Source organism: Erpetoichthys calabaricus, chromosome 3, assembly GCF_900747795.2.
Source record: "Erpetoichthys calabaricus chromosome 3, fErpCal1.3, whole genome shotgun sequence".
Lineage (NCBI taxonomy): Eukaryota > Metazoa > Chordata > Cladistia > Polypteriformes > Polypteridae > Erpetoichthys > Erpetoichthys calabaricus.
Genome location: NC_041396.2, coordinates 226,768,820 through 226,785,355, shown reverse-complemented (window position 1 = coordinate 226,785,355; position 16,536 = coordinate 226,768,820). Strand labels below are relative to the sequence as shown.

The 16,536-nt window shown below is 37.6% G+C and overlaps 1 protein-coding gene across 1 annotated transcript in view; it reads left to right on the top strand.

Moving 5' to 3' along the window:
* ginm1 (glycoprotein integral membrane 1) overlaps positions 1 to 15,142 on the top strand; it is a 29,190-nt gene extending 14,048 nt beyond the window's left edge. Inside the window, exons 4-8 of the mRNA XM_028797872.2 lie at positions 4,132 to 4,283; positions 4,408 to 4,567; positions 5,573 to 5,790; positions 6,306 to 6,469; positions 14,899 to 15,142. Of these exons, the coding sequence (XP_028653705.2) occupies positions 4,132 to 4,283; positions 4,408 to 4,567; positions 5,573 to 5,790; positions 6,306 to 6,469; positions 14,899 to 15,013 (809 nt within the window). The 3' untranslated portion in view covers positions 15,014 to 15,142. The remainder of the gene's footprint in view (positions 1 to 4,131; positions 4,284 to 4,407; positions 4,568 to 5,572; positions 5,791 to 6,305; positions 6,470 to 14,898) is intronic.
* The last annotated feature ends 1,394 nt before the right edge of the window (positions 15,143 to 16,536 follow it).

Sequence of the window (16,536 nt, the reverse complement as noted above, 5' to 3'; positions counted from 1 at the left end):
GGTCCCCTGGAGGGTTGGGTGAGGTATTCTTTGTGGGTTCGCATTATGTTATTCTATGTTTCTTTTTTTGTAACTGCTGATGACTATTACTTTGTTGTTTGTAAATAAGCATTACATTACAGAGAAAACATACTGTACATGCCAGATGCATGTATATCATGTGGTGAATGTAATGATTTCTTTATTTTATAGCTTGCATCATAGGGGTCTAAAGCCTAAATAATCAGTCACTGCCAGTCTGGTTATTCTTAAAAGGTATCCATCGATTGCTCACCTGCCTATAATTTAGTAGCCATTTTTTAGTTTGTGGAGTTTAATGAGCTATAATCGTTTATATCTGTCTATTAGCAAAGCCATTGTTTTTAACGTTTTAGATAAGAACATGCATACTATTTATACTTAAACATAGGCATATAATCCATATTACTAACCGAGAATGCTAAACCGGATGGACGCAGGGACATCCGGCCATGGGCCGTAGCCGCAAAAAGACGTACTGCGCAGGCGCCCCAAGAAATGAGGCGCCGCGAGAGGCGGCCGCGACCACAGAAAAAAGGAGTCAGCACAGAAAAAAGGAGTCAAACGCAGGCGACGCACAGCGCCGCATGAAACCCATTGCACACGAAACTAGCACACAAAAAAAAAGAAGCCGCTCGCGCCCACCTGCAGAACCCCCCCCCCCCCCACAGGCACCGGACGGGACACACACAAAGAGGACGATTCAACAAGCCCCTGGCACACAAAAAAAAAGAACCCAAAACCACCCCACCCACCCTACAAGCAACGGACAGAACACACACAAAGAGGAGGATTCAACAAGCCCCTGGCACACAAAAAGAAAGAAGACGCTCGCGCCCCACCAATCCTCCCATACCCCTCCCCCCACCCCCCCGCTCAGACGCCGAAAAAGCACACAGTGCCGCACGAATCCCATTGCACACGAAACGGGACCCACACAAACAGGAGGATTTAACAAGCTCCTAACGCACCAAAAAAAAAGAAGCCGTGACCGCCACGCCAGGCCCATTAGAGACGAGACATGGCACACGAAACGTTCACAACAACGACGAATCAGACCCACAAACACACTAACATCAATAAGAAGTGACACCCAAAGCCCCATTTCTAAAGGAACTGTCCATATTAAACATACGTCATCTCAAGACCTTCACACTAGGCAGCATAGGTGGATCTCCTTACAATAAAGCACTATTAACCGTTCAACTGCAGAAAAGGCTCCATATTAACAGTGAGTGCGATCCTCCTTATTACTTATCCATATTTCGCATGCTGAGGAACAAACAAGTCATGAATACACGCTCACGGGTACAAAACGATTCGGCTCGGATAACGGGACCAAACACACGAACCCGCATGAAACAACAAAATACACGGCGGCGCATCTGCATTACATCCTACAATAGTTCATTTGATTTTGCATCTACCGGAGTAAATATCAGGTCACCAAAAGGCAATGACCCATACTGCTTTTGCGTATGTGGACAAATATTACATCGCATTGGAACAGTGCACCCTGAAACAAATCAAGAACGCAAATATGCACAAATCACGTCTGCACCTACAAAGCGCTTCTGAAACCGCGGAAGAAAAAATGTCTCGGCTCCAAAAACACATGTCACTCCTTATTCCAAATACCGGTCCCAATCACAGAAACATCGGTATCCACTATGACAATGCACGTGACATCCGTCTTGCCACACTATTAATTATAGATGAATGTACAATGGCATCTAGTCACTTACTCAACACCATTGATAAACTTCTACAAACGTTGATGAATAATAATATTCCCTTTGCGGGAAAGGTACTTTTATTAGGAGGAGATTATAGACAGTGCTTAACTATTACTCCACTTACAATGCGCTCAGCTATTGTTCAGTCCACCTTAAAATCCGCGAACAATTGGCATTGCGTTGATGAATAATAATATTCCCTTTGGAGTAAAGGTACTTTTATTAGGAGTAGATTTTAGACAGTGCTTACCTATTACTCCCCATGCCATGCGCTCAACTATTATTCATTCCACTTTAAAATACGCGACGACGTCATATAAACAACACGAGATCGAACTACAATACATATACAGGCGCAAGACCTGATTGGTGATAATACGAAGAAACGAACAGTCCGCATATTAACAGTGAGTTCGATCCTACTTATTACTTATCCATATTCCTAACGATAAAGATCAAACAAGTCATCAATTCACGATCACGGATACAAAACTAGACGGCTCGAGTAACGGGACCACAAACACGAACCCGCATCAAAAAAAAAATTCACCTCGGCGCGCTTCTAAAACCGCGGAACAAAAAATGTTACGCGAACAATTGGCTTTGCTTTCTAAAGATACACTTGGTACAAAGCATGCGATTTCCAGATCCCGAATATAACAATTGGTTATTACATCTAGAACATTGTACACTCACCAATACAAATGGACTTCACCCAGATTACGGAGATATTTGGAACAGCGGTCTCATTAGACCAAATGCCCCTTTTAACACAACGCACTATATTATGTCCAAAAAATATTAATGTTGATCACATTAATAACCAGGTCATTTCATTACTTCCTGGAGAGGCACGGCTCTTTCTAAGCTCTGACAAAGTTGACTCTGATGACGACAATGAACATCTGAATTTCCCCTTAGAATATTTGAACACTATTAACCCAGCCAGATTACCACAACACAATCTTACCCTTAAAAACGGAACAATAATCATGCTATTAAGAAACCTTAACACTAAACAGGGTTTATGCAATAGCACACGTTTAGTCGTCAACACCATGACACACAATGTTATTCAAGCAACAGTTCTTACAGGATCACATGCTAACAATACTGTTCTCATTCCTGACCTACAATTACCTTTTACATTGAAACGCCGACAGTTCCCCATTAAACCTGCATTTGCCATGACCATCAACAAATCACAAGGACAAACCATGGACAAGGTTGGCATCTACCTCTCTGAGCCCGTTTTTGGACATGGACAACTTTATGTTGCCTTCTCACGTGTTCGACGTTCATCTGACGTTAAAGTTAAAGTTATAAATGCTCCATGCCAAGGAAGACTCATTCAAGGACAGGACACCATCTTTACTACTAATGTTGTGTACAAAGAAATATTCCAATAAACCATTACTCTGTGCCAAACACTATTTTTTGCTTTCTATATGCATCATCCACACCTGCACACTATTCTATATCTAATTCATACATCTCACTCTTTGTCATGCCCCAACGCCAGGGGTTGGCGAGCAAAGCGAGCAGGGGGCGGAGCCCCCTAGTTTAAAACTAAAAAGCTACAGTACAAATCTTCCACAGACTGTTAAATGATTAGCCTCTGTGATGCTTTTAAAAGAAATATTTATCTGAAATACTTAGATCTCATCTTGAAGTAGATTATGTAGATAAGTAGGGTCCTAGCTACTGTACAGCCTATTTGATTAATTCAGAGCTGAAGTGATCCATGCGAGTCTGATATTTTTTATTAATCAATTACATTATTAATCAGCATACTTCCTTAGTACAATCTAGTCTTCAGAGAACAGATATTTTAACCAAACACTCAATTATGTTTTTTTTTTTTTCTGGTTTTTCTTCAATTATTTTCAACAGACCAGTCAGGGCACTGTGTGCTAGATAATTTATTAATGGTTTATTTGCCCTTAATCTGCTTTGCTCATGGACACACTTGGTAGCTGATTTGTATTTTTTTCTTTGTGTATTTTAAGCAGAATTACTTTAGATTGGAATAAGCAAGCATGGAAAGTTAACCAACGGGTGTATTGAAAACTGCTTAATAATAATAAATAATAATAATAAAAAGTTGTGACATTCTTTCATTTGTTTTTAGAACATGTTTTGATTTTGTCAAAATTGCCATGTGACACTAATCAGGGAAAGGGGTTATGAAACAGCTTCCTTGTTCTGATTTCCTCTCCAGTGTAGTAATTTGTTTTCTTTATTTACAAATTAAAGTGAACAAGTAAATGCAATCTTCATTTGTCTCTATTTTACATCTTTACATATGCATCTCATAAAATTGTTTTACTGACTGTTATTAAATTGTGGATTTTTTAATTCAATTTTTTTTCTTCAGCGAAAAATGGAAACGACAGTAAAGCAGATACCAAGTCTCAAGCTGTAACAGTCCTTGTCCGAATTCTGCTCCGGTTGTGGCCTTTAGAAACAGATTCTCAGCTAAACCTTCTTGTTTTTAATGAAGAAGTAATTGAGGTTGAAGGAGTGCAGGTGAATACATTTATTTAACAAATGACTATGATCAACTAATAGCTTGCATTTGAAATTTTAAAGAGATGTTCTTATTTTTAGAATATCTAAATGTTTCTTAAGATAATTTCTTTTAATATCACAGGTGCAGCAGTCAGATATGTACGAAATAAATATTTTGATGTCGAAGGAGTTCAAGAAGCTAAGGCAGTCTACCTACTCATTCCCTATGAAAGAAAGCATGGTACACAGTATACCTCCAGAGAGTGATTACTTGTATACTGTTCCAAATCTTTCACCTGAAGGTACAGACGAATGAAAGACTGTTAATACTACTTCACTTCTCGAATTTTTATCTAACATTTATCATTGTTAAGGCAACTCAGTGTCTTTGTAAAGAGCAAGTATCTGCAACCACTGGTTTCTCTTTTACTTGATTTTTTTTTCAGATTTTAGTACTGTCATGTTTTGTATAGTTTTGTTGCTTGAAATAAAATGGGGAGAAAGGTGGAGCAAATGTATAGTAGTAGTATTGTCTTTCTCCATCAAATATCATATATAGGTATGTTGACACATGTCAAATTTATGTAGACATGCAAATACCAAAAAATGCTGTTGGGATGCTATCAGCAGCACTGTTTACATTACAACCTCACCTCTACCATATCTGCATTCAGCCTATTCAGTTTATTGCAGGACATGTTAACGTCCTGATAAGTGAGAGTTACCAGTAAACCAAACTTTTAAACACTCACACAGAACAGACCAATCACACGAAACCTATGCAAATATAGGGAGAACAAACTAAATCCAAACATAGGGTAAGGAGTTCATGTCCAAAGATCTGGCCCATGCTGCTCTTTTCAAAAACCTAATATGAAAGTTTTTTTCTTTGTTCTGTTTTTTTTTTATTTAAAAAAAAATGAGAACATAGAAGTTTGCAAGCATAGTGAAGAAAGATAAATGGTGCCCTAATAGAAAAGGGCATGGTTCATCACAGTTATACAAGGTTACCATCATTCCTTTACCACTTCTTAATTGTGGATTGCAAAAAGTAGATAAGCACGAAAACCTTTTGTTAAATATCTGCAAACTGCATGACCTGATTTGACCAAATTATATTTTGAACTTGTGATTTTTGTCTCAGCCATCCACTATGACTGAAGTTTGTTATCTAGGTAGGTCAGTTTTTGCAAATGTAAGCAAGCTAATACTGTGCATGGCAAAAGACAAGTAGTATGCAAAATAATTTATTATTCATACTTAGTTTAAAAATAGTTATGCTTAAAGTGTTTGCTCGGTCTTTACAGTGGATAATCAAGCTCCTCTGCAGACCACTAGCCACTATCCAATAAAACAGGCTGAAACAACAGTGGAAGAACAGGCAACAGCAGGCAAATTACTAGAGACACCACTTGGAATGTATCCTGACATTTACTTTGATAAGGAAAATATGGTAGCAGACATGTTGCCCGGTGAGCAACTTCCGGAGACCCCTCTTAGATCTGAACCAACATCTTCTTATAAGGTAATTTTCTCAGCAATTGGTACTGACTGCAAGCAGGGCTAATTTTGTAGGTGGATAGGATGAAAATGTAAACCCTAGCCTAATCAGTGATTTTTATATAAATCTTTTAAACACTGTTCATGGCTTATATTTGGAATATATATATATTGAGTATTTTGTCTTGGTAGTTTGTATGATATTACATGTAATAATTAATTTTATGGTTAGAAAAACCATGTTGGAGCTATTCCGTTTCTTCATTTACTTAAATGTACCAAGGATAACTAAGAAGATACAGTTCATTTGTAACACTTGCCATACTCTTACCAATAATCACAAAGTTTTAAATGCTGAAAGTAAGCATGTCTGTAATAATATTTTAAAATACAAGAACGCCTTGTTAATCATTATATTGCTTATTTGATTAAAATTTGTAATTTTGATGCCTGATATATTCTTCAGTTGAAAAGTATTTTGGGTTTTAAAGGGAGAGTTTTTGAAACATGCCAGACTGATAGTTTACTTAATGTTTTCAGGTAATATGCCAGTGGATGGAGCACATGAGAGAGAAACTTCACCGTTTCTTGACTGAATCACTTCCCCTTTTCTTCTCTGTGATGTGGGTTGTCGTTGTAGGAGTTGTTGGGTCATCTGTGGTACTTAAACTCCTGGAAATGGTTTGTCCTTCCTGTGAGCACAAGTGAGTACTAATGCTTGCCATTCAACACAATTATTAGATTCCTACGAAATTCATATGCTTTCAAGGTGTTTTTTACACCCTATGGACTTCACCGAATTTTATAACACTCTTTATTAAATCTTAAAAGGAGTTTTTACTGCTATTTTTTTTAAGATTATGTTGTACGGTATAATTAAAAAATAATATGCTGCATATAGAATTCAACTGCACATATAGAATCAAAATAACTATGAGAAGAACATCTTGCTGATATAGTAGTATGTTACACATTCCTTTGTGATCATATTATGTTGAGTAAATTTGAAGCAGAGTTTCTGTAAAAGTTTCTGTAAAACCATTTAGTTCAAAATTACAAGTCACTGAGTACCTTAGGTTTCCTAACTGCACACTTTACAGGAGTCATTTTATTCTTTCATATTTATATATTTTTTTTCTTTTGGGTCAACAAACATTTTTACAAAATTGTATTTCTCTTGTTTACAAAGTAAATGGCAAATTATCAGTTCCTCAATTTCTGACAAGGCAAATTTGAAAGTCTGTTGACTGTAAGTCTTAACTTGGCCAGTGTTCATTTCACTGAGTCACATTAGTATTTTACATTTCAAAGTGTCTTTTCAACTAATTTAAGGTATTTTCAATTCCTGCTTTCTGCACTTGTAAACAGGCATACACCGGTGTTGCTAAATCCTCGTCCAAATGGTATGTTTTTTTTGTGCTCTGCTTTGTTGAGCTGTAGTGATTTCTGAATGTTTGTGAGCACCTGTTTATGTTGTGCATTTACTATTAAATCTTTGTCTAATTAAAAGCTAGTGTAGACATTACTTATACTTGCAATTCTTGTAGTTACGAAAACGTAATCAAAGACCACATGTGTAGAGATTTTAGAAACCACATAGGAAAATGTTATAGGTTATCGCTGTATTACCTTTGAACAGCTGGGAACTACCTCATTTATTGTAATTTTAAAATGTTATGGGTAATACAGTTGTATTATATGAGAGTACTGGGGGTGAAAAACAAATGTGTTTTCTGCCATCTTAAAATGCAGATCAAAGATTTTTTGTGTACCATACAGCAGCCATGTACTCTTGAGTACTGTCTTGGTACTATTCAGCATGTGAGTACCTGCCTTTTTTTCTTGCTTGTGGCAGTATGACATAATACAAATTTTGCTCTTTTACACCACTTTTGTGAAATTGTTCACTTGTTTCTTACACAAGTTCGTGATGAGCTTTTTATCATGAAATGAAGTCACTACTGCTCAGAGAAAGCAAACTGCCAGTGTTGCACTTTACTGTGGCCAGCCTTCAGGATTTGATACAGTGACACACCATGTCTATAAGAGCACAATCGTATAGCCAGCTGCTCAAATAATAGGCAACAACTAATATACAAATAATATACCAAATTAAAGAATTAATCACTTGGACAAACTGGGAGAGCCACATATAAAATTCATAAACCTAATTAGGATAGACTTTCCCACAATTAATAGCTGAGTAGTTTATCATCATCACACAGTTTATTGAGGCTTTTGAAACAATGGTTGACAACTACTGCAAGAATAACCTCGTCACTTCTTCAGATATTATGGTTTAGGAGACCTGTACTATGGCAGTTTGTCATCATTGATGAAATTATGTTAAATATTTTGGAGCAGAATATTAGGCCATCTCTCCATGAGTTGAAGTTGAGTCAGTTATTCATGTCATTAACTGTAAACATTAAAGTCAAAAGAGAAAAGCTTTTGTCACTGTTCAGATTCAAACCTGACTAAAATGTTTCAAAACATTAAGCAGACTGTTAAAGCAAGATAACTAGCAACTATGATGTACTGCTGTACAGAAAAATTGGACAATTTCGCAATCAGACCAGAACAAATAATCAGTGGCTATAATAAAAAGCAGTCTTGACATACCTGTAAAAGAATGTGTGATCACTTACTGAATTTAAAGGTTAATTTGGATAATTCACTTGTTCAGTTTTTTGTATTACTGAAAAATGGGTTGATGAAAGGAATGTTACACTTTTTGTATGTATTTTCTTTGTTATTTTTGAGGAACTCGTATACAGTATATCAAAGGAGAAGTGTATACTAGTCAAACTAACCTTTTGTTAGGTTGTATGAAATATTATGAGTGATGTTTTTGTAACTGGGCTAAAATAAAGCATTTCCAAGTTTCTCATTGATACAACCTCCCTCCCACAGCCACTATAATGCACTACAGTAATCCCTCGCTATATCGCGCTTCGACTTTCGTGGCTTCACTCTATCGTAGATTTTATATGTAAGCATATCTAAATATATAATGCGGATTTCTGCGGACAATGGGTCTTTTAATTTCTGGTACATGCTTCCTCATTTGGTTTGCCCAGTTGATTTCATACAAGGAACGCTATTGGCAGATGGCTGACAAGCTACTCAATCGGAGCATGCGGTTAAGTTCCTGGGTGCTGATTGGCACAGCGACAGAGCGCTGAATTCGATTCTGCTTTGCGTTAACCAGGAAATCTTGTCTCGCTCATTCAGCATCAACGCATTTCGCTGTGTAAAGAATTAACTTTTGTGCTCTTTTTTGTGTTTATCTTTGTGCATAGTCAAGCCCTTCGTTATGGCTCCAAATGATCTGCTCCTGCTACTGCTTCAGGGGCCGTGCCAACGGAAGATGCTAACGATTGCCGAAAAGGTAAAAGTTTTGGATATGTTGAAGGAAGGGAACAGCTACGCCGCTGTAGGACGCCATTACGGTATCAATTAGTCCACGGTTCTTTTTATTTAAAAAGGAGTAAAAGAATATAAGATCTACGACTGCAGTGTCCTTTAACCAGGGAGCGAAATGAGTTGTAAGTGGACGTAATAAGGCGGTAGTCCGGATGGAATCTGCTTTAGGGATTTGGATTGAAGACTGCCAGAAGAAGAACAACGGCGGTGCTACACAGTCGCCTGAAGAGGCTCCTTTAGAAGAGCTGTAACGCTTTCCTTTGTTGTGCGGTAAAATTAAACTCTAAACTCCTCGTTATCGGACAAGTCGTCGTATCATTGTTAGTAACCATAATTAATTTTCTACGTACACTACCCATTTTACTGTATATAGTTTTTCTTGGATTGTATGTATTTATTGCTGTTGGCCTGTCTATCGTAATGGTTGTAACATATGTGATATCGGAGACGCTCGATATCTTTAAAATAATGTTTAGGTTTTACTGTATATAAACTGTGTTTACATACATAATTTCAACGAATCTTACCTAATATCTAAGAGAATACAAAGGGTTTATGCTGTATAACTGTGCAGGAAATGTTTGTAAGAGCTTAAAATATATAATAATGACCATATAAACATATGGTTTTTACTTTGCAGATTTTCACCTTTCGCGGGGGGTTCTGGAACGCAACCCCCGCGATCGAGGAGGGATCACTGTATATGCTTACATGGCCTTTGGTCACAGTAATACATGCAGTAGTAACAGGACTTGTTACCCCTACTCAAATGTTTCACTTTGTTGCTCTCTTATAGAATATGAAGTCAGTACGGTAGGCTTGTGCGTAATTAAATCAATTCCTGTATCATGCTCTTAACAGAGGTTTCGGATGGAATTTACTATGCTTAGTAAGTTTAAGCTCACTATTGAAAAGTAAATTCATAAATAATGAGCCATACATGAACCTTTTCTACGCTGGTAAATTTGAATGGTCATGTGTCCATCGACTCAAATCATAAACATGGTATGCTGCTTAAATATGTTGGGATTCACCTGGCAAGAGAAACCGAGTGGTGCTATACCCAGTTTTTTGTAGTGACAGATGGTGCATGGTGAAGTTCTGAGATGCCCTGTGGCTTAGCCTTTTTGAGAATTCCTGACACACAAAAGATCTCCTTTGCTGAAGCTAGTTCCAACCTTGCTGTTATAAGCAACAACAAAAATATTTTTACGAACACACAGTAAATGTCACGAAGATGGCATCATGATCAAGAAAAATCTGACGGCTCACCTACTGCAAATTTACTTTAAACCTAAACTGCTGTTTATGTCACATGCAGCATTAACAACACCTGCGCTCACAAGGACACAAGCAATGGGAGGCAATGATAAAACAATAAATAATTAGATCAGTAAAAGTAAAAAAGGCAGTCAGCTAATGGGCCAACTGTGAGACTTCACAGGATACTTTTTAAATCCTTTTGTTTTGTTTTTGTCTTAATGGTGTAGTTGCTGTACTACATTTGAATGTTATCAACGGTAACTTTAAGGTTTTCTTCAAAATATTTATATTGGAGACACTTTTAAACAAAACAAATTTTTGTATATATCCTTATTATTGGACACCTTCATTGTTTGACAGATATTCTCATGTTAATAAACTGGTAATGGTATACACATAGTGGCATGAACAAGTATTTGCCCCCTACTGATTTCCTCTATTGTTGCTTATTCATAACACTTAATTGTTTCTGATCTCCAAACAACTTTAGTATAATAACAAAGACAATTAGAGTAAAACACATTACAGTTTTTAAATGGTCATTTGATTTATTGAAGGCAAAAAGTTCAACACCTATGCCACAATTGTGAAAAAGTAATTGCCCCCTAAACTTAATACTTGGTTGTGCAACCTTTAGCAGCCACAATTGCAATCAAACATTTCTGGTAACAGGAGATCAGTCTTTGGCATCACTGAGAATAAATTTTAACTTAACTCCGCTCTATAAATTGTTTTATTTCAACCACATTGGATGGTTTTCAACAAGGACCTGCTCATTTGAGGTCCCACTACAACATTTCAATGGGCGTTCAAGTCAGGATTTTGACTAGCAATTCACAGGTGGACTTGGTCCTGTGCTTCAGATATTTGTCCTGCAAAGTTCAACTTTTGACTTGTCACTCCACAGAACATTATCCCAAAAGTTCTGGGAATAATCAAGGTTTTTTTTTTTTTGTTTTTTTTTTTGATAAAAGTTAGACAAACCTATACAGTAATCCCTCCTCCATCGCGGGGGTTGCGTTCCAGAGCCACCCGCGAAATAAGAAAATCCGCGAAGTAGAAACGATATGTTTATATGGTTATTTTTATATTGTCATGCTTGGGTCACAGATTTGCGCAGAAACACAGGAGGTTGTAGAGAGACAGGAACGTTATTCAAACACTGCAAACAAACATTTGTCTCTTTTTCAAAAGTTTAAACTGTGCTCCATGACAAGACAGAGATGACAGTTCCGTCTCACAATTAAAAGAATGCAAACATATCTTCCTCTTCAAAGGAGTGCGTGTCAGGAGCAGTGACTGTCACAGAGATAGAGAGAAAAGCAAACAATAATAAATCAATAGGGCTGTTTGGCTTTTAAGTATGCGAAGCACCACAGCACAAAGCTGTTGAAGGCGGCAGCTCACACCCCCTCCGTCAGGAGCAGGCAAAGAGAGAGACAGAGTTTGTTTTTCAGTCAAAAATCAATACGTGCCCTTCGAGCTTTTAAGTATGCACAAAAGATAGCAACGTGAAGATAATCTTTCAGCATTTTCAGACGAGCATCCGTATCGTCTAGGTGTGCGAACAACCCCCCTGCTCAATCCCCCTATGTCAGGATCAGAGAAAGTCTGCGCAAGAGAAGTCAAGTCAACTTTTATTTATAAAGCACTTTACATACAACAGCCGCTGACCAAAGTGCTGTAGAAAGAGAAAAGTAAGCTGGGTAGCTTCTCAGCCATCTGCCAATAGCATCCCTTGTATGAAATCAACTGGGCAAACCAACTGAGGAAGCATATACCAGAAATTAAAAGACCCATTGTCCGCAGAAACCCGCGAAGCAGCGAAAAATCCGCGATATATATTTAAATATGCTTACATATAAAATCCGCGATGGAGTGAAGCCGCGAAAGGCGAAGCGCGATATAGCGAGGGATTACTGTATGTTCCATTTTTTTAACACTGGTTTTTGCCTTGCAACTCTCCCACGGATATTATTTTTGCCTGTTGTTATTCTAATGGAGGAATTGTGAATACTGAAGTTAACTGAGCTGAGAGAGGCCTATAGCACATTAGATGTTCATCTGGGTTCTTCTGTGTCTTCACAGGTGAGTTTTTCTACTTGCTTTTGGAGTAATTTTGCTGGGCTCTCCACTCCTGGGCAGATTTATCACTGCTTCAGGTTTTCTCCATTTGAAGATAATGGTTCTCAAAGTGGTATGCTGAAATCCCAGGGTTTTAGAGATTGCTTTGCAACCCTTTCCATACTGATGTATTTCAGGAATTTTCTTTCCTCAGGTTTTCTGGAATTTCTTTTGATTGATGGAAGCTGTTATGCTTGTTGAAACCTTTTAGCCAACTTCATATTGCTGGAAAGTTTCTATTTAAGTGGTGTTTAGATTCAATAGGGCTGGCATCAATCAAGTGTGGGTGTTTAAAATCCATTATCTTTTAAGTTTGGCTCATTGGTTGAGTGACTAACAGGGCAGTAACTTTATCATATGGGTGATATAGGTGTTAGTGAACTTTCTTCCATTAATAAATCAAATGATTATTTAAAAGCTGTGTATTCTGTTTACTCAGGTTGTCCTTTATATTATACTAAATTTATTTCAAGATGATAAACAAAAAAAGAGGAAATAGGGAAGGGGAAAATACTTTTCTACAGCACTGTGTTTTATACAGTGGTGTGAAAAACTATTTGCCCCCTTCCTGATTTCTTATTCTTTTGCATGTTTGTCACACAAAATGTTTCTGATCATCAAACACATTTAACCATTAGTCAAATATAACACAAGTAAACACAAAATGCAGTTTTTAAATGATGGTTTTTATTATTTAGGGAGAAAAAAAATCCAAATCTACATGGCTCTGTGTGAAAAAGTAATTGCCCCCTTGTTAAAAAATAACCTAACTGTGGTGTATCACACCTGAGTTCAATTTCCGTAGCCACCCCCAGGCCTGATTACTGCCACACCTGTTTCAATCAAGAAATCACTTAAATAGGAGCTGCCTGACACAGAGAAGTAGACCAAAAGCACCTCAAAAGCTAGACATCATGCCAAGATCCAAAGAAATTCAGGAACAAATGAGAACAGAAGTAATTGAGATCTATCAGTCTGGTAAAGGTTATAAAGCCATTTCTAAAGCTTTGGGACTCCAGCGAACCACAGTGAGAGCCCATTATCCACAAATGGCAAAAACATGGAACAGTGGTGAACCTTCCCAGGAGTGGCCGGCCGACCAAAATTACCCCAAGAGCGCAGAGACGACTCATCCGAGAGGTCACAAAAGACCCCAGGACAACGTCTAAAGAACTGCAGGCCTCACTTGCCTCAATTAAGGTCAGTGTTCACGACTCCACCATAAGAAAGAGACTGGGCAAAAACGGCCTGCATGGCAGATTTCCAAGACGCAAACCACTGTTAAGCAAAAAGAACATTAGGGCTCGTCTCAATTTTGCTAAGAAACATCTCAATGATTGCCAAGACTTTTGGGAAAATACCTTGTGGACTGATGAGTCAAAAGTTGAACTTTTTGGAAGGCAAATGTCCCGTTACATCTGGCGTAAAAGGAACACAGCATTTCAGAAAAAGAACATCATACCAACAGTAAAATATGGTGGTGGTAGTGTGATGGTCTGGGGTTGTTTTGCTGCTTCAGGACCTGGAAGGCTTGCTGTGATAGATGGAACCATGAATTCTACTGTCTACCAAAAAATCCTGAAGGAGAATGTCCGGCCATCTGTTCGTCAACTCAAGCTGAAGCGATCTTGGGTGCTGCAACAGGACAATGACCCAAAACACACCAGCAAATCCACCTCTGAATGGCTGAAGAAAAACAAAATGAAGACTTTGGAGTGGCCTAGTCAAAGTCCTGACCTGAATCCAATTGAGATGCTATGGCATGACCTTAAAAAGGCGGTTCATGCTAGAAAACCCTCAAATAAAGCTGAATTACAACAATTTTGCAAAGATGAGTGGGCCAAAATTCCTCCAGAGCGCTGTAATAGACTCATTGCAAGTTATCGCAAACACTTGATTGCAGTTATTGCTGCTAAGGGTGGCCCAACCAGTTATTAGGTTCAGGGGGCAATTACTTTTTCACACAGGGCCATGTAGGTTTGGATTTTTTTTTCTCCCTAAGTAATAAAAACCACCATTTACAAACTGCATTTTGTGTTTACTTGTGTTATATTTGACTAATGGTTAAATGTGTTTGATGATCAGAAACATTTTGTGTGACAAACATGCAAAAGAATAAGAAATCAGGAAGGGGGCAAATAGTTTTTCACACCACTGTATGTTGCCTCTTTTTTAAGTTACATGGCCTTTGGTCACAATAATGAGATTTCTTTCTTAATTGACACCCATTTGATTTTTGTTCATGTCACTTTTCCCCATAGGGCTTTTATTATGAAATATTCTTATTGAAATGTTTTTTAAACCTTTCCTTTTTTTATAGGGGTATCTTGAAACTGGATCCAGTTACTTTTACACCTGTAGAAGAGGTACTGGAGGAGCAACCTTTGCTTCAGAATGAGCAAGAAGATGAGATCCAAGGAGATGGAAACCCTTGAAAGAGCACACATGGGACAATAGGCTTTTCCAAATTACTGGGTCTGCTGAATTCATCACTCAAAGAAACAAATGGACTGCTATTAAAATTGTTCAAAATAAGACTGGCTTCTCCCAGTAACAGAAGAGTTTTTTTTTTAAAAAAAAAGTGGTGCACTTGAAAGTATAATTATTTTTTAAACCAGGTTATTTTTTATTCCTTCTCTTACATGGATGCATATTGCTAACTTTAGATTTTATTTACTTTTTCATCATACTTCACTGCTGAGTGATTTTGTAAGTCATGGCACAGTTTTTGGACTTGATATACAGAGAAATGCCAACGCCGAGCAATCCTTTTGTTTTTGGAACTGGATACAAAAAGCATGTATTTTGTATTCTTACTCATAGTGAAATCTCTGTGGAGTAATATTTGACTATGGCCATAGTTTAAAGTGAACAGAATGAAGGAAGAGAGAGATGCTGAAAAGTGGTAGTCTTAAGAGGGATAGTTTGTGAGCTTTGATAGTGATGGACACCACAAGTCAAACAGAGCAGTCAACAATGGTCATGTAGTTATGGGGAGAAACTATGCTAGAAAGGAGCATATTTTTAGATGCCATAGAACCCTGCAGCACTGCAGTAATTTTGAATAAAGACCAGAAAACATCTAAGGAATTTGAAAAGTAAACATTAATGATAAAGTCCTTCAAACTGATATCCATTTTAAGGTGTGCTCACCATGTCTATCCACATGAAACAACTTGGCTCCCAGTGGGCTGATTTTGTTCAAATTTGGTGCACTTATTCTTTCACAGAATTTTGTGGGGAAAGTCCAATTTTCATTGAGCTATCTTGAATAGATTGTGCTGTATAAAGTTCTGAAATTTGAAAATAGCTAAAAGCATTAGCAAATTAATAAACTGTTCTGTCTTTAAAACAGAGAAACCACCTGTGTGACTTTATAGATTGTTTCAAATTTACCTTGAAAGAGGTCGCTTCAACTTGTCTGACCAGTCTCTTGCTACACCATGCAAGTAAATTGTAAAAGGGCCAAAAAAAAAAGGAGCAAAAAGTCACATCTAGAAATTAATGTAAGAGGCAATAAATTGAGCCCTGCTGTGTAAGTACCATAGTGACCAATTATGTACTCAGTATTTACGTTACACTAAAAACAACCAAATGCTGCATTATCTGCACATTAGATTGATTCAGTGTGTCTCTGATACTATTGTGTATTACCAAAGTTCCACACTTGCCCCCATCTTCATCGGAAGCAGCCAACAATTTAACCTTTCAGACTTCAACAAAGGTTTTAACTCTCCGTTGTGTGCATCCGTTATTTTAAGAAATTCAAACTATGAGGGATGTCCAAAATGTTTCCTCACTTTTATATTTTTGTTGGAAATGGTGAAGGCAGGAGGACTAGTAGTAATTGGGTATTAAAAAGCTGGTATAACGCTGGGAAAATTGCATCGCAAAGGAAGGTGACTGTAGAAAAGTGATGTAATTTCCAACCATTCATCCATTATCCAACCCGCTATAT